Source organism: Neoarius graeffei, chromosome 12, assembly GCF_027579695.1.
Source record: "Neoarius graeffei isolate fNeoGra1 chromosome 12, fNeoGra1.pri, whole genome shotgun sequence".
In the NCBI taxonomy this organism is placed as follows: domain Eukaryota; kingdom Metazoa; phylum Chordata; class Actinopteri; order Siluriformes; family Ariidae; genus Neoarius; species Neoarius graeffei.
The window spans coordinates 3463411-3484817 of NC_083580.1; the positions used below are offsets into that span (position 1 = coordinate 3463411).

At 39.9% G+C, this 21407-nt stretch overlaps 1 protein-coding gene across 4 annotated transcripts in view; it reads right to left on the minus strand.

The window, feature by feature from the left end:
• The window catches only part of mapk10 (mitogen-activated protein kinase 10), a 75711-nt gene that overhangs the window by 52218 nt on the left and 2086 nt on the right, over positions 1 to 21407 (minus strand). For 3 of the 4 annotated variants that reach the window (XM_060935357.1, XM_060935356.1, XM_060935358.1), the window contains exons 2-5: positions 16780 to 16949; positions 6399 to 6528; positions 5181 to 5239; positions 3062 to 3200 (exon numbers count right to left, since the gene is read on the minus strand). In XM_060935357.1, the coding sequence (XP_060791340.1) occupies positions 3062 to 3200; positions 5181 to 5239; positions 6399 to 6528; positions 16780 to 16949 (498 nt within the window). Of the gene's footprint in view, positions 1 to 3061; positions 3201 to 5180; positions 5240 to 6398; positions 6529 to 16779; positions 16950 to 21407 lie in introns of those variants that run through there. The other variant, XM_060935359.1, reaches the window with a different exon arrangement.

Below are 21407 nucleotides of genomic sequence, written 5' to 3' on the forward strand. Positions count from 1 at the left end.
TAGTGCTAGGTCTACACTCCATCTACTGCTCTCGAGTGGTTCTTCAATTCAATTCAAATCCAATCCAATTTTATTTGTGTAGTGATTTTAAAAATAGGATTAGCAATATTTGTAAAGATTTTAATACAAAATGTCTACGACTGCCAGAACTTTGTCGTCAGCTGTCATTGGTCACAATGGCACCATGTTGTCCATGTGTTCTGAGACCACTGTTTTCAACTCATGACCAAATAATTTTTACTAAAAGGCAATTTCTATCTGCAAAAAAAAAATGATACAGCGTAAAGCCAGATAGAAAGGTTCTGTGTAGAATCCTTGACAAAAGCTATAACTCTAAAGAGAAACATTTTTTTTTTAAAGAGTGGACAGTCATAGACATTGATGACAAACCTAGTCTTGGAAGCCAGGGCTCCAGCCAGGTTTGTAGTACTCAAGTCCGACTCGTGGCCTAATTTTAAGGACTCGTGACTTGACTTGGACTTGAGCACTGATGACTCGGACTTGGACTCGGATTCGTGCATTAACTGTACTCAGACTCGTAAATTGGATATGGGGACTCTGATTTTTTGTTGATTTTTTGTAACGTGTCATAATAATTTGGTGTAAGGTATTTATTAATTTTTATACTAATTTTGTGCAAGAAAATGCACATTCACCTGTTCATACATCATGTTCAGGAACAAACTAACGTTAGTGGTGCTAAAATGCCTGGAGAGACGCCGCTAGGATTGTCCGCTTTGCTAATACAGACTTCTCGTGCAATGGGAAAAAATGCACTGCTATGTGTTCCGTATGTAGAAGAACTATCGAGGAAATGACGGGGACAACCTCGAACTTCAATCATCATTTGGTAAGACTCCACCCAGAGAAGGAAGTGACACGCTATGTTCATTGCTCTACTGATGGCGGGGCTTGCTAACCGATTAACTAGTTAACCCTCTCTCACGTTATTTGCCCTGTTGACAGTGGGCGGAGCTTGTGTCAGACTCGACTCGGATCAGTAGTGGATTCAACTCGGGCTGGACTCGGATCAGTAGTGGATTCAACTCGGGCTGGACTCGGATCAGTAGTGGATTCAACTCGGGCTCGACTCGGATCAGTAGTGGATTCAACTCGGGCTCGACTCGGATCAGTAGTGGATTCAACTCGGGCTCGACTCGGATCAGTAGTGGATTCAACTCGGGCTCGACTCGGATCAGTAGTGGATTCAACTCGGGCTCGACTCGGATCAGTAGTGGATTCAACTCAGACTGGACTCGGATCAGTAGTGGATTCAACTTGGGCTCGACTCGGATCAGTAGTGGATTCAACTCAGACTGGACTCGGATCAGTAGTGGATTCAACTCTGACTCGACTCGGATCAGTAGTTGATTCAACTCGGGCTCGACTCGGATCAGTAGTGGATTCAACTCTGACTCGACTCGGATCAGTAGTGGATTTAACTCGGGCTCGACTCGGACCAGTAGTGGATTCAACTCGGGCTCGACTCGGATCAGTAGTGGATTCAACTCAGGCTGGACTCGGATCAGTAGTGGATTCAACTCGGGCTCGACTCGGATCAGTAGTGGATTCAACTCGGGCTCGATTCGGATCAGTAGTGGATTCAACTCGGGCTCGACTCGGATCAGTAGTGGATTCAACTCAGACTGGACTCGGATCAGTAGTGGATTAAACTCGGGCTCGACTCGGATCAGTAGTGGATTCAACTCGGGCTCGACTCGGATCAGGAGTGGATTCAACTCGGGCTCGACTCGGATCAGTAGTGGATTCAACTCGGGCTCGACTCGGATCAGTAGTGGATTCAACTCGGGCTCGACTCGGATCAGTAGTGGATTCAACTCGGGCTCGACTCGGATCAGTAGTGGATTCAACTCAGGCTGGACTCGGATCAGTAGTGGATTCAACTCGGGCTGGACTCGGATCAGTAGTGGATTCAACTCGGGCTCGACTCGGATCAGTAGTGGATTCAACTCAGGCTGGACTCGGATCAGTAGTGGATTCAACTCAGGCTGGACTCGGATCAGTAGTGGATTCAACTCGGGCTCGACTCGGATCAGTAGTGGATTCAACTCAGGCTGGACTCGGATCAGTAGTGGATTCAACTCGGGCTCGACTCGGATCAGTAGTGGATTCGACTCTGACTCGACTCGGATCAGTAGTGGATTCAACTCAGGCTGGACTCGGATCAGTAGTGGATTCAACTCGGGCTTGACTCGGATCAGTAGTGGATTCAACTCTGACTCGACTCGGATCAGTAGTGGATTCGACTCAGACTCGACTCGGATCAGTAGTGGACTTGACTCGGACTCGACTCGGATCAGTAGTGGACTTGACTTGGACTCAACTCAAAATTTTCTTTAATGACTTGGACTTGACTCGGAATTGAACACTGGGGACTTGAGCCTGGACTCGGACTCAAGGTTTAGTGACTTGACTATAACACTGGTTCCAGCCAATCAGAGCAACACTAAGAAATCGTACACGTCTGTGAGATCATGTATGCGGAAGAGGGCAGATTTATTTATATTTTAATATTAAGCTTCATGTAAATTAATTCTGAAAAACCCATTTGGGAGAATTAATAAAGGTGTATTGCATTGAAAAAAAAACCCAGAAAGCACCTTCCTCCGAGTGTGTTACATCACGCTGTGATGCAGTTCGAATAAATCAACAGGCTGTCTGATTTGACGTGTCTCAGAGGAAGGATGTGTTAGCTAACATTTGGGATCATTTGTTTAAAAAGGTTTGGGAACCCCTGCTGTGTTTTTTTACGCAACTAGACTATGATTTTAATGGAAGTGTGAATCGTATAGAATGTTTGTTTAGGTTTGTAATTTCAGTAGATTTCTACAGTTTATGATATAGAGCTGAGATGCAAAACGACGGCAGCGTGATGATTTGACATGGACTGGAATGCGACATGAGGCTTCATGAATACTTCACATTTGTTCCTAAGTGTATAATCTGCTTCAGCCGCTAAGTGGGCTGTAGGTGGAGCATCTGAGACTCGTTTTGAACTTTTCATTCTGGTCAAACGGCCTGCTAGGTTTGGTTCTCTCACCCTGTGGATGATGCCGGCTGAGTGTAAGTGTTTGATGCCGCAGAGCATCTGGTAGAGCAGGTAGGACATCCTCTCATGGTCCAGCTCCATCTGAATCACCTGGCACAGGTTAGCATCCATCAGCTCCATCACCAGGTACCTACACCAGACAGAAGTCCATAAAAAGTCCATACTTTTATCTCTCATAACTCCCTGACAATCAGGTCCGGTTTGATAGCAAACTCCTGCTGTCTGTTTTGTTGCGACTGAAACGTCTTAATTTCTATCCTTATCTCAGCACAAAGCCCATGACGAAGATCAATAACGATCTTTATGGCCTCTTGATTTTTACGCCAAGAATGGAGCTGCTGATTAACGACTGTGACCGAGTCAGCAGTAACACGGAACGTCTAACACTGCTTCATTTACAGCACTTTTAAAATAACAAGTCAGCTGAAAATGGAGAGCGACCAATTTGTCTAGTTTCCAGTGGAGCCACAAGGCTCTTGCATGACTGTATAAACAAGTAATGGAAGCTTGAGGGATACTGACGTTACCTCTTGTATACTTCCCACCCCAAATCATACCTGGTGTCAGCTGTCAATCAACAGTATTCTTGGCGCACTTTGGTAGTCGCCTCAACAGCGTCACCTCAAAGTTGAGATTAGCTGAATTTGGGACCCGCCCACTTTGCCTTGCTACCGGTTATTTCACTGCTTATCACTACAAGTCAACAAATTTCACTGACATTCCCTAGTCCCTGGTGTCCCTAGTCTCTTTATACTCTTCAGTATCTTTATACCACAGCGCTCTTGAATTCTCCATTCTGATTGGTCAGAAGGTGTTGATTAATTTTCTTTAAAAATTAGCAGCTCACGGGTTTACTGCTCATTTATGATACATTTGTGGAAGGAGTCTCCAGTGTCAGCGCTTTCTCACATTCAGAGGTGAAAGAGTAAATTTACTCGTGTCATGGCTGTTCCATAATCTCATCTCATCTCATTATCTCTAGCCGCTTTATCCTGTTCTACAGGGTCGCAGGCGAGCTGGAGCCTATCCCAGCTGACTACGGGCGAAAGGCGGGGTACACCCTGGACAAGTCGCCAGGTCATCACAGGGCTGACACATAGACACAGACAACCATTCACACTCACACCTACGGTCAATTTAGAGTCACCAGTTAACCTAACCTGCATGTCTTTGGAGGAAACCCACGGGGAGAACATGCAAACTCCGCACAGAAAGGCCCTCGCCGGCCACGGGGCTCGAACCCGGACGCTTCTTGCTGTGAGGTGACAGCGCTAACCACTACACCACCGTGCCGCTGCTCTCATACTATAAGAGGAATAAAATACTTCAGGATGTGCTGTTCAAAGAACATAATCAACTTTGAGGCGGTAACAGTGACTCTGCTTCGTTACACCGGCCTAGTGTTGATTATGTTCCTGTAACAGCACAACACAGTGTTATTTCCTACAAGTGACCATTTCATAGCTCAGTTCTTCAAAGAGGCGTGACCTGAAATTTTATTCGGACGATTATTTTCTGCACAAATATTGTTAAACCGGTTGCTTTAAAACTTTCTGGCCACATTAGCATTGTAGCACGAGAACGATGTGTACATTTTTATTTTGCTAGCATCCATGGGAACATAATTGTCATTGTTAAATTGAACAATTAACATGTTTTCGAAACAGCGTTTCGGTTTTAAGCGTTCGATTGGAGCTGAAGTCATTTGTTTGGTCTCTAAGTGGAGAAGAGAAGCTTCCCTGATTCTGTGTGTCTACTGCGTGATCCTGTTCATTACCAACAGCGATCGATTCTGCTCTTGATTAAGTCTGAGAAGAATACATTAGTGTGTCGGTGTCGCCACACACATGCTAATGAACGAAGGAAGCGCAAAGACACACACACACACACAACTGTTGGAATAAACCTTTGTGTAAGTTCTGTTAGTTGTGAAGGGTTTATGTCGGTTTAACATAGCTCTGTGATCAATAACACTGACAGTAAACGATTGTGTGTGTGTATAATCTGTAGTTATGTAAATGTACGTGATTCGGGAGAGTTCATGAACGCTACGATACGAGCACATGAAGGTGTGTGTGCAGGAGGACACAAGTCTCTAATGTGTACTTACACATCCTGGAATTCCTCTAAAGATTTCTGTGGTGTGAAAACGTTTAATAAGCTGATGATCTGAAAGAGGAAAAGAGAGAGGGAGAGGGAGGGGAAGAAGGAGACCAAACAGGACCTGGTTAGTAAAATGTGAGAGCAAACAGCCTTCAGGGAGGAAAAAAAAGCTCTTCCTAAGTTCAATTGTGTCCTTTTTGCTATCACGTCTTTTACTGTTTCTCTGTTCTGAGCAAGTGAAGGACACTGCTGATTCATGGGGGAGGGAGGGAGGGAGAGAGAGAGAGAGAGAGAGAGAGAGAGAGAGAGATGGGGAGAAAATAACTGGTGCATTATGGGACTCAGAGAATTAGGATCTATGAAAAGCATGCAAAATTGCCTTAAATCTCTCTCTCTCCATCCATCTGTCTCTCTGTGCGTTTCTGTTGCTCTCTCTCTTTGTCTCTCTGTCTGTATGTCTCTCTCTCTCTCTGTTGCTCTCTCTCTCTCCATCCATCTCTTTCTCTGTCTCTCTCTCTCTCTATCTGCTTTGTTGCTCTCTCTCCATCCATCTCTCTCTCTCCGTCTGTCTGTCTCTATCTCTCCATCCATCCATATCTCTATGTCTGTCTCTCTCTTTGTCTCTCTCTCTGTCTGTCATGCTCTCTCTCTCTCTCTCCATCCATCTCTCTGTCTCTCTCTCTCTCCATCCATCCATCTCTCTGTCTGTCTCTCTTTCTCTACCTGTCTCTGTCACCCTCTTTCTCTCCATCCATGCATCTCTCTCTGTCTGTCTTGCTCTCTCCATCCATCCATCTCTCTCTCTGTCTGTCTCTATCTCTCCATCCATCCATCCATCCATCCATCCATCCATCCATCCATCTCTCTCTCTCTCTCTCTCTGTGTCTGTCTGTCTGTCTCTCTGTCTGTCTGTCATGCTCTCTCTCTCTCCATCCATCCATCTCTCTGTCTGTCCCTCTCTACCTGTGTCTGTCGCCCTCTCTCTCTCCATCCATGCATCTCTCTCTCTCTCTCCCTCCCCATCCATGCATCTCTCTCTCTCTCTCTCTCTCTCTCTCAGGATTGTAACACAATGCTTGTATCTGTATCTGTATATTACTCCAGACATTTCTGTGTCTGTATCTGTGTTTGGATTTACAGAATTCAGTAATTCAGAAACGGGCAGAATTACTGTTATTTATTTTTATTTTTTATTTTTTGAGAGAGAGAGAGAGAATTTACTCACATTTTTGTGATTGACACATTTCATGAGCACCAGCTCCCGGTAAGCACGCTTGGCATGGGTCTGGTTCTGGAAAGGTCTACTGAGCTTCTTTATAGCCACATTTCTGTCCAGAACAGCATCATATCCAGCACTGTCACACACACACACAGTTATCTCAGTATCAGACTTTTCAACACTTAGATCTCAGAAATGTCTGATCTGTAAACAAACAGTTCAGTCAACACAGAAATAAATCCCAGAGCATGGCACGTCTTCGCTGATCGACCGGATCAGGTGAAGGGAGACGTTCTTTGAATTTAATATTTTGCTGAATCTGACATGTTTATAAAACCATGGTTATTAAACCCCAAGATCTACAGTATTAGAAAAAAATGAATAAAACATGAAGGAGGCGTGTACACCACCGTGGGATGTTACAATCGCTCCGCTTCATCCCACCAGCCTAAAGTTGATTATTTTCCGAGAACAGCACATCCCAAAGTTAATTATTCCTCTTATCAATTTACTGTGGTGGAAAATGACAGCTTGATGATCCATTATGAAGTAAAGCAAAGGTGTAATTAATACACACAGGTTTGCTGTGATAACTTTAGGACTGCAGTCGTCATGAACAGTTTTACACTCAAGTCTCCGTCAATGAACAGCTGATAACTTCATGAAAACAGACTTCATGTTAAACTATAATGAATTTTCTGGTTACACAGTTGCACTTTTTGTCCATATAGGACACAGTTATAGAAGTGAGTTATTTATAATCATGCTACCTGTTACCACCCAGATGAGGATGGGTTCCCTTTGGGGTAAAAAGCCATGAGAAGCCATGGTCTAATGGTTAGAGAAGCAGCTTTGCGACCAAAAGGTGACTGGTTCAGTTCCCTGGACCTTGAGCAAGGCACCAAACCCCCAACTGCTCCCCAAGCTGCTGTGGGTATGCTGTACATCACTCCAGATAAGAGCGTCTGCTAAATGCCAGTAATGTAATGAGTCTGGTTCCGCTCACGGTTTCTTCCTCATGAAGTCTCAGGGAGTTTTTCCTTTCCACCGTTGCCTCAGGATTGATCGTTACAGATACATTTATAGAGAGAAATGTATAAATTCATACTTTTAAAATGTATATATTTCTGTAAAGCTGCTTTGCGACAATGTCTACTGTTAAAAGTGTGATAAAAATAACCTTAACGACTTAATGTCAAGAAAGAAAATTAGTTAATTAAGAAAGCAAATAAATAAATTGCAATAAAATAAATAATTGCTCCTGATGATTCTAAAATCTACCAAAAATGAATAAAAATAATTTTAACAAATAAACAAACAGCAACACAATAATAAATAATTAAAAAAAAAATTACAATTAATTTTTCAAACAGCATTATTTACTGACACGACACTTGACAAAGATGTAATTAAATATTCAGTTTGTTCAAACCCAGAAACTCCCTACCACCTCATTACAACCTTCATAAAATGGAACAAAAAAAAATTCACAAAAAGGGATTTTTATTAAATTTTCTCTTCGTTTTAAATTAAAGCGACGTCATTTTGCCAGAGTGGACTGTAAACGTTCTGTCTCTGACTGTAAGAGATAAAATTCACAAAAAGTGCTGCAGGATATCACATTTATTCATCGAGTTTTTGTGCTTGTGATGCAAAACAAAGGAATTTATACAAAGCGACTTTGTTATAACTATAGCAAAGGGCAAAATAACTCCAATAATCAATGTTAAATAAATAAATAAATAAATAAATAAAGCTGGGGAAAAATCTCAACAGCCTTCATTTTTTACTGTTATAATAATAATAATAATAATAATAATAATAATAATAATAATAATAATATAGTTAAGTGCTATACAAATTAAATTGATGATTTAATGTCAAGAAAGAAAATCAGTTAATTAAGAAAATAAGTCAGTAAGTAAATAAGTAAATAAATAGCAATAAAATAAATAATTGTTCCTGATTATTAAAAAATCTACCAAAAATTAATAAAAGTAATTTAATTTAGTTATGACTATAGAAAAGTGCTAAATAACTACAATAATCAATGTTTAAAGAGAGAAAGAATCCCAACACCCTTCAGTTTTTACTGTTAAGGTAATAATAATAATCATAATAATAATAATCATAATAATAATAATATAGTTAAGTGCTATACAAATAAAATTGATGACTTAATGTCAAGAAAGTAAATCAGTTAATTAAGAAAATAAATGAGTAAGCAAATAAATAAATAAATACTCCTGATGATTCAAAAATCTACCAAAAATTAATAAAATAATTTTCATAAATAAATAATTTGCAATACAATAATACATAATTTAAAAAATGACAATTAATTTTTCAAACCACATTACTTACTGACACGACACTTGACAATTTTTTTTAAATACTCAATTTGTTATATGCATATTAAATCACCAAGGGTAAAAACAAATAAAACCCAGAAACTTACTACCACCTTATTACAACCTTCATAACATGGAACAAAAAAAAATTCACAAAAAGAGTTTTTTAATAAATTCTCTCTTCATATTAAATTAAAGTGACATCATTTTGCCAAAGTGGACTGTAAACATTATGTCTCTGACTGTAAGAGATAAAATTCACAAAACGTGCTGCAGGATATCACATTTATTCATCGAGTTTTTGCGCGTAAAACAAAAAAGGAATTTATACAAAGCAACTTAATTTAGTTATAAGGAGAGAAAAGTGCTAAATAACTCCAATAATCAATGTTGAAGAAAGAAAGAAAGCCGGGGAAAAAATCTCAACATCCTTCACTGTTTTACGGTTATAATAATAATAATAATAATAATAATAATATATTTTTAATTCATTAGTATTTAACTACTTTATTAGCCACTACAGATTTCTGGCAGACCAAACAAAAAAAAAAATCCTCCTCTAAGAATAAAGCTCATGAAAATTTCACACACATTTGAATCTTTAGTAGATAAAGAGTTTAATTCGGAACCGTGATGAAAATCTGAAAGGACAGAGAGAGAGAGTACGCTAAAGGATCAGTGAGGTGACCCAGTAAACACTCACACTCTTTAACCTGAGAGCCATTGCTCATCAGAGGAAAAAATACCCCGATTAATATATTTCAGTACTTTTGAGTGAAAATATTACAGTAATTTCTCAGCAATTACAAAAAAAACCCCAAAAAACATCCGGTCTCAGCAACATCCTGTGAGTCTGGCAGGCAGGAAGATGGGAATGAAAGCCAGACGTCTGTGTGGTGGCCACATGAGGATATGGTGTGAGAGTCGAAAATGCACAATCACCACCCCATAATAAATCACACTGACGTTCTCACACACTTTCCCCTCGTACCTTTAACATTAAATATGAACAACGCTGGATTTAATAAAATGGAATAAATAAGTGCACGGTTTCCTAGTAATGTATCCAAACACTGTTTTCTGTGCCACACTGAGACTCTGACCAGCTGCAGTTAGTTATATCTCTCACAGTGCATTCCGTGAATATAAACACTATCTATACACTATGTGACCAAAAGTATTTATCCCCCTTGGTGTTTGTACTGTTTTGTCGTGTTACAAGCTAGAATTAAAATGGATTTTTGGAGGGATAGCACCATTTGATTTACACAACCTGCCGACCACTTTAAAGGTGAAAATTGTTTTATTGTGACACAAACAATAATTAAGATGAAAAAACAGAAATCTGGAGTGTGCATAGGTATTCACCCCCCAAAGTTAATACTTTATAGAGCCACCTTTTGTTGCAATTACAGCTGCAAGTCTCTTGGGGTATGTCTCTATTAGCTTAGCACATCTAGCCACTAGGATTTTTGCCCATTCCTCAAGGCAAAACTGCTCCAACTCTTTCAAGTTAGATGGGTTGCGTTGGTGTACAGCAATCTTTAAGTTATGCCACAGATTCTCAATTGGACTGAGATCTGGGCTTTGATTAGGCCATTCCAAGGCATTTAAATGTTTCCCTTTAAACCACTCCAGTGTAGCTTTAGCAGTATGTTTAGGGTCATTGTCCTGCTGGAACATGAACCTTCATCCCAGTCTCAAACCTCTGGCTGACTCAAACAGGTTTTCCTCCAGAATTGCCCTGTATTTAGTGCCATCCATCTTTCCTTCAGTCCTGACCAGCTTTCCTGTCCCTGCAGATGAAAAACATCCCCACAGCATGATGCTGCCACCACCATGCTTCACTGTAGGAATGGTGTTCTCAGGGTGTTGGGTTTGTGCCACACATGGCATTTCCCATGATGGCCAAAAAGATCAATTTTAGTCTCATTTGACCAGAGAATCTTCTTCTATGTCTTTGGGGAATCTGCCACACGCTGTTGGGCAAACTCCAAACATGTTTTCTTAAACAATGACTTTTTTCTGGCCACTCTTCCATAAAGCCCCACTCTGTGGAGTGTACAGCTTAAAGTGGTCCTATGGACAGATACTCCCATCTCCGCTGTGGATCTTTGCAGCTGCTTCAGTGTTATCTTTGGTGTCTCTGTTGCATCTCTGATTAATGCCCTCCTTGCCCGGTCTGTGAGTTTTGGTGGGCGGGGCCTTCTCTTGTCAGGTTTGTAGTGGTGCCATATTCTTTCCAGTTTGCTATAATGGATTTAATGGAGCTCCGTGGGATATTCAAAGTTTGGGATTTTTTTTTTTATAGCCCAACCCTGATCTATACTTCTCCACAGCTTTGTCTCTGACCTGTTTGGAGGCTCCTTGGTTTTCATGTTGCTTGCTCAGTAGTGTTGCAGAGTCAGGGTCCTTCCAGAACAGGTTGATTTATACAGACATCATGTGACAGATCATGTGACACTTTGATTGCACACAGGTGGATCTTATTCAACTAATTATGTGACTTGTGAAGTGAATTGTTGGGACCAGCTCTTATTTAGGGGTTTCATACAAAAGGGGGTGAATAGTTATGCACACTCCAGATTTCTGTTTTTTTTCATCTTAATTATTGTTTGTGTTACAATAAAACAACAATGTGCACCTTTAAAGTGGTCGGTGTGTTGTTTAAGTCAAATGGAGAAGACCCCCCAAAAAATCCATTTTAATTCCAGCTTGTAACGCAACAAAACAGGACAAACACCAAGGGGGATGAATAGTTTTGCAAGGCACTGTATGTACACCCCTGACCTTCACACCCATATGTCGTTCTTCCCCAAACCAAGAAATAAAAGACCCAAACCTGTTCCATCATGACAATACCCCTGTGCACAAAGCACAGGAGCGCCATGAAGACATGTCTTGCCAAAGATGGAGCAACAAACCACTTTTGAAATCCTTCCCAGAGGTCGTAGATGCAGCCATCGCCAGCTAGCTCTACCGTAAATGTTTATTTTAATGACAGATTTTTTTTTTTTTTTAGCATCATGATTTTGTATCATGTTTGTTTTTCCATTTGTGAACAGAATTTGTGCAGCCTATAGAAATTGTAGCACGGCTCTGCAGGATATGTCAGGCAGCAGATGGCTAAAGCTGTGTGCTTGCTAATTCTGGAGTGTATTCCACACACACACACACACACACTCAACACACACCCTCGCACTCAAACACACTGACGTGAATATATACACTGATGGAAACACACACACACACACACACTACAGTGGAAAAATCTGTCTAGCTTAAACAGAAACACTCGTGTCTCATTTGCACAATGGTGCTTTATTTATTCTGGATTTTTTTTTCTCCTAAATACTAAAACGTGTTCATGTTTAATATTTTTCTCTTTCTTACGTTGCAAATGTTACCCAAGTAAAACAATTAAAGGTCATTAATCAACCCAATTATAATAAAAACAACAGAAGTTTAATAATAAATAATAAATAAAAAATAATAAAATAGCTACAAAACCTCCGCTTATAAAACAGGAGATTGATAAAGAAACAGACTTGGTGTCCATGGAAACAGCAGAATATTCCAGAGAGTGTGTTTTGTGTTTTGTGTGTGTGTGTGTGTGTGTTTTTGGCATCCACAGTGACCCATCAGAGTGAAGTGGGAAGACGCCGGAGATGCTGCCACGTGTATGCGTTACCGTGTGAGGCGTTATGAAGCGTTCTGCTTTATGTCAAGCCGAGACGAGAGAACGCTGTCACGCTCAAGCCGACAAATCAAACCAGAACGCTGTGAAAATAACGGTGTAGAATTTAAAAATGAATAAGTCAATTACAGATTGATTTTTTTTTTACGCCTCAGACCTTGGAAATGCTCATTACAAATCTCAAACACCGTGATTCAGATATTTTTTCTCCTCCTGACTGAGATTCATAACGACAGAATATTAAGAATAAAAATGAGACCCACATCGTTTCGTCCAATGATCAGTTTCTCTCACTCTGTACATTAAAGCCAGTTTAATCTCTCTCTCTCTCTCTCTCTCTCTCCTTGTCTCTTTCTGTCTGTCCCTCTTTCTTAAACCCTCTCACTTTCAATCTTCTTTTTCTTCTTACCTCCGTCATCCTTAACTCTCTCTCTTACTCTCTCTTTCTTCCTTCCTTTTCTTCTTACATCCTTAACACTCTCTCTCTCTCTCCCTCTCATGACTCTTCCTTTTCTTCTTACATCCTTAACTCTCTCTCTCTCTCCCTTGTCTCTTTTTCTGTCTGTCCCTCTCTCTTAAACCTTCTCGCTTTCATTCCTATTTTTCTTCTTATCTCTTTCATCCTTAATTCTCTCTCTTTCTCTCTCGTTTCTGTCTCTGACTGTCTCTATCTCTGAAACCCTCTCTCTTTCCTTCTTCCTTTTCTTTTTATCTCCTTTGTCCCTCTCTCTCTCTCTCTCTCTCTCTCTCTCTCTGATGTGTTCATTGGAATAACCTGGCAGCCATTCAGAGTCATGTGACCGGTGCTGAGGAGACACTGCTAAACTAGATTATGTCTGTGTGTCCACCGAGTTGCTTTAGTCAACCTAACACACACACACACACACACACACACACCACTCCATTAGCTGTCCAGTCTGCTTTACACAACCACCAAAATGCCTGAGAAAGGAGAGCGAGAGAAAATTCAGTGTGACAGGGAGAAAAGGAAGCAATGAAGACGAGGAGGAGGACGAGCAGGAGGATGCTGCATCCACGTGATGGACATCTTCAAAGAAGCAGACAGTCAGTTTTCCCACGACTCTGTGGGAGGAAGTTCGGGGGCTTCAAATGTCATCGCAAGAAAAAAACAACAACAATAAAAGAGAGACGTGCTCGACTAGGATTTTTAAAATACGGTATATATATATATATATATATATATATATATATATATATATATATATACTGTATCTTTGTTAAAATTCTTTATAATAAACCTGCTGTCTCACAGTTATTACAAACACAAAGCAGCACATGCTAACGCTAACACAATACAAGCGTAGACACAATGCTAATGCCCTGTTCGTGCCAAGCACACCTACTGTAAAAACATGTTATAACATGTGCGTCATTTCACTGTAGCTTCATCATCTGCCAGAGGCGAAACAAAACACCACCCTACGCCCTGCAGCGAGGTGAGAACATGTGGGAAGGTGTGTGTGAGCACACTGCTCGCAGGCATTTAATGTTAAACAGTGTTAAAGTGTACAACAACCCTGAAGTCAATCAGAAGAAAATATGTTGAAGTAGCATTTTGATTTTCTGCTCCAAAGCTCTAGAACACACGACCCTGAGTTATCAGTTTTTCAAGAACAGCTCAAAGCTAAACGTTAAGTGGGGCTCTATAGTATGTTCCCAGGATCCTGTTTTCCCAATCTTCTCTGTTCCCAGTGCCTGTGTCCCAAGAACCTTAAGCTCTTACAGTTCTGTATTCCCAGAGTCCCTCTGTTTCTAGGATCCCATGTTCTCAGCATATGATAATCCCTGTGTCCTACATTTCCAGTGCTCTTTGTTCCTGGGATGTTCCAATGGCTCTGTGCCCAGGATCCTACATTTTAGGGTCCTATGTTCCTATGGGTCCTATCTTTTCAAGTTTCAGTGTTTTGGGTCTATCTTCTCAAGTTTGGGGTCTAGCTTCTCATGTTTTGGGTCTATCTTCTCAAGTTTTGGGTCTATCTTCTCACATTTCTATGCTTTGGGTCTATCTTCTCACATTTCTATGCTTTGGGTCTATCTTCTCAAGTTTTGGGTCTATCTTCTCATGTTTCTATGTTTTAGGGCTCAATGTTACTAGACTCCTATGTTCCTCAGGCCTTATATCCCTAGAAATCTACAATTCCAGGATGCTATTTTCCTACAACCCTATATTATTAGGGCCTAACTTTTGATGTTTCCATCTTTTATGGCTCTAGGTTTCCATTATCCAAGTTCAAATAGTCCAATATTCTCAGGGACCTATGTCATCAGTGTGACCGTGAGTTAGCCTAGTGGTTAGCATGTCTGCCTCTCGACTGGGAGATCACGAGTTCTACTCACGGTTGGGTCATACACTGTAAAAAGTCTTTCAGTGGTATTGTCCATTTTACTTTATTTTTAAAAGTATATTTATTCCAATAAATCAATTTTTTTTTCTTTTTTAGTTTTTTGAGTTATCTATAAGTAAAAAGTGTGAATATTTTCGTAACTTACTTTTTTATGTGATAAAATTAATTTTATTGGACTTCAACATAAACTGATTTAACAAAACTCATTTTAAACGTTAATATCAGACGTTCTGCAGCAACAGAAGAACAAGCCCGGGCAGGCAGGCCTCACCGTCGAATGTTCCTGAATGTGGATCTGTGAGTTGTTTAAGTTAAGATGCTTTAATATGATGTACACAGTAAAAAAAAACTGTACTCTGAATGTTCTACTAAGCAGCACATAATAATCTGAGGTCATGCATTCTTGTATGCACTAAATACTGATGTTCTTGACTGTTAATACTGTCCAGCTTATTGACACGGTTTGGATATGGCTTGTGAAAATGTTTTAATAATATGTATACGGTTAAAGAAAGAAAACTGTACTGTGAAGATGTTCTACACAGCACTTTAAAAAGTTGAGGTCATGCATTCTATGCACTAAATATGGATGTTGACTGTTCATACTGTCCAGCTCATTGCCACTGTTTTGATATGGTAATGATTTAATAAAGGTTGGAATTTGATATGTCTTGATTTTTTTATTATTATGCTAACTAATTATTTTAAGCAGTTTCCATTTTCACGGGTGGTGTAGTGGTTAGCATGGTTGCCTCACAGCAAGAAGGTTCTGGGTTCGAACCGAGCGGCCGGCGAGGGCCTTTCTGTGTGGAGTTTGCATGTTCTCGCCGTGTCCGCGTGGGTTTCCTCCGGGTGCTCCGGTTTCCCCCACAGTCCAAAGACATGCAGTTAGGTTGACGTGGGGCGGCCTTGGGCTGAGGTGCCCTTGAGCGAGGTACTGAACCCCTGACTGCTCCCCGGACGCTCTGGGCTGCCCACTGCTCTGAGTGTGTGTGTGCGTGTGTTCACTGCTTCAGATGGGTTAAATGCAGAGGATGAATTTCACTGTGCTTGAAGTGTGCATGTGACAAATAATAATAAAACAAAGAAAGGGTGAATTGTTCAAAATTAATAAAATAGAGTACAAAAATTATTTTTTTCATTTAAATGTTACTTATTTTAATTAAGTCTTGTGTGTTTAATATGCTGATGTTTTTTACATTGCTTTTACTCAATTTCTTGGCTTTTTCTGTAAACGCAACTTAATCTTTTTGCATACATCGAAATGCATATTATTAAGTTCTCCTTACTCAAAAATACCATTAGTTGACTAAACTTACAAAAAGTGGTTGAAAAATGTTGCCTTATTTTTATTGAGTTAGATCTAGGCAACAGCTTTTGCAGTGTACCAAAGACCATCATAAAAATGGTACCTACTGCTATCTGGCAAGGCATGCTGCAATACAGATGCGAGTGAGGAAATCAAACTCTCGTGGTTACCAGAAGACCTGAAATGGAGATCAGTGCCACACCCATGCGCCTTAAAGAGTTGGTTAGTACTGGGACAGGAGACTGCCTGGGAAGACCAGATTCTGGTGTGAGAGGGACTTTGACTTTTGACGTCATCGGTGTCCTAGGTTCCCAGGGTTCGTGTGTTTCTAGGACTCAGTGTTTCACTGGTCCAATATACCATAGACCCTGTGTGACCAGAGTCCTCCAGACCCAGGACCACATGTTCCCAGGGTTCTATATTCCCAGTGTCCAATATTTCCAAGGCTGTATCGCCCCAGAATTTTTTTTTTATGTTTATAGAACCCAATATTCCTCAAGTCAAATGTCATAATTAACTAATTAACCCTTAATCATGTTACATGTCATTATTTCTTGCACTATGACTACTACAGATGTGCTAAAAAAAATAAAATTAATAAAAACAAAAGCATGTCCAACCAAACAAGTATGTGTGGGAACTAAAGGGAACTATGTGTACTCACCATACTATTCCCTGAGCCCCAGAACCAATGGGTTTGAGGTTCTGGTACCGTTTCAGAACCGTGAAGGTGGAGTCTCCAACTTCCACGCTGTAGAACTGGTTGTCCACTTTGCTCTTGCTCATGTTGTAATGCTTGGCGATGTAAGACACATCAACTTGTTTACCAAAACCCTGTGAGGTAAAAGAAACATTCATTAAAATTACAAAACAATTCCTAAGGGTATATCACACCATACCTTTTTTTTTCTTTAAATAATGTTTTTCCTGTCATGAAAACTCCACTTCTCCACCAGAAACCTCATTGGTTTAGTATAGTTTTTGTCCTCTTAGTGTTGTTGTAGTTCAGCATTGCATCATTTTCTAAACTGAAGTGTTTGCTACAATCCTTTCCTTTGTTTGTTAGACTTGATGTCCTCTGGGCCCAGGACCTAATATTTCTTGGACCTTATGTTCCCAGCGTTCTATACTCTTACAGTCCAGTGTGGACAAGGTCGTATGTTCCCAGTGTCCCATGTTTCGAGGTTGTATGTTCCCAAATTCTAAAGTTTCCAGTGTCCTATGTTCAAAGGGTCCTATGTTTTTGGTACCCTATGTTCCCAGAATGCTATTCTACCAGTATCCTATCTTCAGTGTCTAATGCTTCAAGGATCCTATATTTCCAAAGTTCTATGTTCCTAGTGTCTTGTGTTCCCAGAGTCTGCTGTTCCAAAGACCATATGTTTATAGTGTCCTAAGTCCCCAGAGTCCTCTCTTCTTCTTTGCCCATCCATTGTGTTCTGGGTTGGGTCCCTTTCTGCTGCACTGCTTTTGGTCATGGACAATTTAGAGTACCCAGTTAGCCTAACTGCATGTCTTTGGGGGAAACCGGAGCACCCAAAAGAACCCCACGCAGATACAGGGAGAACATGCAAACTCCACACAGAAAGGCCCCTCGTCGGCTGTGAGGTTTGAACATGGAACCTTCTTGCTGTGAGATGACAGTGCTAACCACTACACCACCCCCAGAATCCTACAGTACCAAATTACTTTGTTCCCTTGCTCCTATGTCTCAGTGTCCTACAGTATGTCCTACTGTACGTTTCCTCTATATTTCCAGTATCCTTTATATAAAATGTTAAATTCTTCTGGTCTGACTATGGAATTTTCTTCCCATAACATTCCCATAATTACTGGAGTAGAACGTCTACCTTAAATACATTAATAAATAGGCATAATATGATTACGCTAAGGCAAACATTTACATGTATGATGCTTAGAAACTGCTCGGGGGGAAGATCTGAAAAACTCCTGAAACCAGTGTCTTTAAACCTGAATCAACTTTCTGGCATCTTTTATAAAGGTATTTGACCATCTACATATACAAATTATAGATTTTTTTAAAGCTTAGTTACCATGCATTTCTCTGCATGTATTCATGTGAAAATTTCTTTAAAGGGGATATGATGTGGAAAACGTTTTTCTTGTTGTTTTTGGAATAAGATATATCGATGAGACTTGTGGACATACCGGGCCTTTCAAACTGGACTGTTACCTTCCCAGTCTGTAACAGCCATAAAAAGAAAATAGGCGGAGAGAACGGGGCAGTTAGAAAAGTGCATGCTTCTTACGTAGAATCTCCTCTTGTTTTTTTTTTTTTTTATGGTACCACCCCGTCATTAACATATGACCGCTCTTGGCAAGCCAAATCAAGAAGACGGAGCCTTGTCAACTTGTTGGTGTTCTACAAATTATAAGTAAACTTTCAAAAAATAGATTTCTCCTTTTGGACTGAACAGTAGTTTGTCTGCATGACCAATCAAACCCCTCAGGTAACGTTAGCATTCTTTCCATGATGCTAAATTGACATAAAACATGTAGTTTGATATTTATACATACTGTAGTTTGCTAGGCTACATTATCTGAATTCACCACAGTATTGTTGAAATAAGTAACTTCCTGTTGTGTGATTTTGATCAATTTGTGAGCCGCCGTGCACCCAGGGTTCTTTTTCACCACTTCAGACAGTTAGCTGTTGTTAGTTTGACTTAGCTTAGCAAGATAGCTTACCCAATGCTGACAAAAAGAAATCAGAGAGACGCTATTTCCGTAACCGTGTTTCATCCTATAGCATTTTCATTCCATGCTAAAACAGCATGAGAACAAAAGAACCTGGAAAACTTTATGAAAGCATCTCTGGTAGTATTATAAAATGATTGAAGAGTGTACGACATCTAATATCTTATGTTAGCTTTTTCACATCATGTCCAGTGTTTCTTATCGTGTCACAAGCAAAGTTAGTTGGTTAGTTATTAGCTAGTTGTGTTAGCTTGCTAGATTGTTTAGCTAAACTTAATCAAATTGAAATAATTTACAATATCTAGTATTTTGTGTTGCTGTACAATTAAAATAATTCATTATGAGTATATGAGTGATGAACAGATCAATGAGGCGACTCAGAGAGACAAAGACACAGCGAACAAACAGCATCAACAAAAAAGACATACAGGATATTAAAAAGCTAATGAGTTATCCCCAGTGTAAGTGGTTAGCATCACAAGAGACAGAAGCGAAGTAAAATGAAAAGCGAGTATCAGGTCAGCTGGAAGACGGAGACTAAATATAAACTGCGAGCATGAAATATAGATAAACATACGTGGGTGTTGATGTGGACTTTGGCAAAGGCCATCCAGCATCTACAGCCTCACGACACACAAACACATGACACTGAATCACACCGGATCCTTTAAACACATTGATTTGGAGCAGAAAGTTTTAATACCTCGATTTATTTATTATATTTATTATGTTATATTTATTATATGGACGCTCAAGTATTGATTTGGGATGAAAGAGCACGTGAAAGCACGTGCAGATGCTACGTCGTGTATAAACGACAGGTTAAATGCCTCTATGGTTGTACGACAGCATGCCTGTGGGTTTACGATTGCTGAAGGAGAGAGAATATATTCATCCTGGGACTCATCCGTCACTGTGATGGACCGCCGCTAATTTGGTGGCCGCGCTAATTTTGCCCTGATTAACACACATTTTCTCTAAATGCTATCTCTTATTATAGCGCGGGGAAGGTGTGATTAGAATACAGGCCATAACTTTAAGAGATAACATTCATTACCTGTGGATATAAACAGGGTTTTAATGAGCAGAACTGCTTTGGGGTGCACACACACACACACACACACACACAAAACTTTACTGGATAATTACGCTCACTAACAAGAAATGTTACAATGAACGAAAACCAAAAACAAATAGTACACAAACCACACGGAAACTGTGTTGACCTTGCTGTGACCTTCAGGGTTCATAATCTAATCAGTTCATCTGCTGGTTACAATGAAAATTCTATATAAAGCCGACAAACTTTCAGTCTCTTGTTCTTTTAATCAAAAACAAACATAACGATGCGTAATTGTTCTAGAAAGAAAACGTTATTTTTTTTTAAAGTGTTTAAGCAGTTAATCATGTTGTGTTCCCATTAACATGATTTTAAGAAAAAGTACAAAACCTAAACCTTTTCCAAAAAAACCTACGTTGGGAATTCCTGTCCAGAATTCGTCACTTCCTGCCGCTAGCTAGCCGCTATAGCTGGAATTTCGAAAATGGAATTGAATATGATTCTGCAAGCAACAAATCAAGTAAAAGGATAAACTGAAAATATTTTTAAAATGTGTACATCAATCTATACATCTTTCTAGCTAAAGGCTATATTTGGTTTTATTTACCCCTGACTTCAAGGCAGAGTCGCTATTGTATGTAAATAACATTATTAAACATTATTACCTCCGCCAAGGAGGTTATGTTTTCAGTAGTGTTGGTTTGTTTGTTTGTTTGTTTGTCTGTTAGCAACATTACGGAAAAAGTTATGAACGGATTGCTCTGAATTTTTTTCCAGAGGTGTGACTGGGCACAAGTAACAATCCATTACATTTTGGCGGTGATCCGGATCACCGTCTGGATCCCGGAATTTTTTAAAGGATTCTTGGCGGAGGTCTGCGCTCTCCGAGTGCTTTTCTAGTTTTTATTTTTATTCTAACCAGTTTCCTTCTAAACCCGCACGAAATAATTTGGCTTGAATAAACCAGATTTTGGTCAGATCTAAATTTGGTTTAGTCCCTGTTCTTTAACCAAAATTAATACAAAATTAAGCCATAACCAGATTTTCGCTTGTGTCCCAAAGCCACATTTTGGTTTACACCCTCGCTCAGTTGACCAAATTTTGGTCTCGCTTATACTCTCAGGAATGAAAAGCAATCCCTTAGCCAAATTTTGGTCGAGAGAATTCTCCAGTCTGAGGTGAATCATTACAAGTCCAGAGTTGGAGGATGTTTCAGCTTGAAACATTTCTAAGTGCCACCACATGAGAAAATGAGAATTTTTAAATCAAAATCGAGCCAAAATTTTGCTAAAACTAGACCAAAATTAAGCCAAACTTTAAACCAAAATTCACCAAAGGACTCGACCAAAATTTAAACCAAATGTTGGTCAAGATCATTTTGATATTTTGGCTTGTTTTTAAGGTTTAATTTTGGTTAAAAGTTTAGGTTAAAATTTGGTTAAACCTTCGCCAACATATTTCATAAGGGTACGCTTATCATATTATCAATTATTCAGCCCAACTTTCACTATATT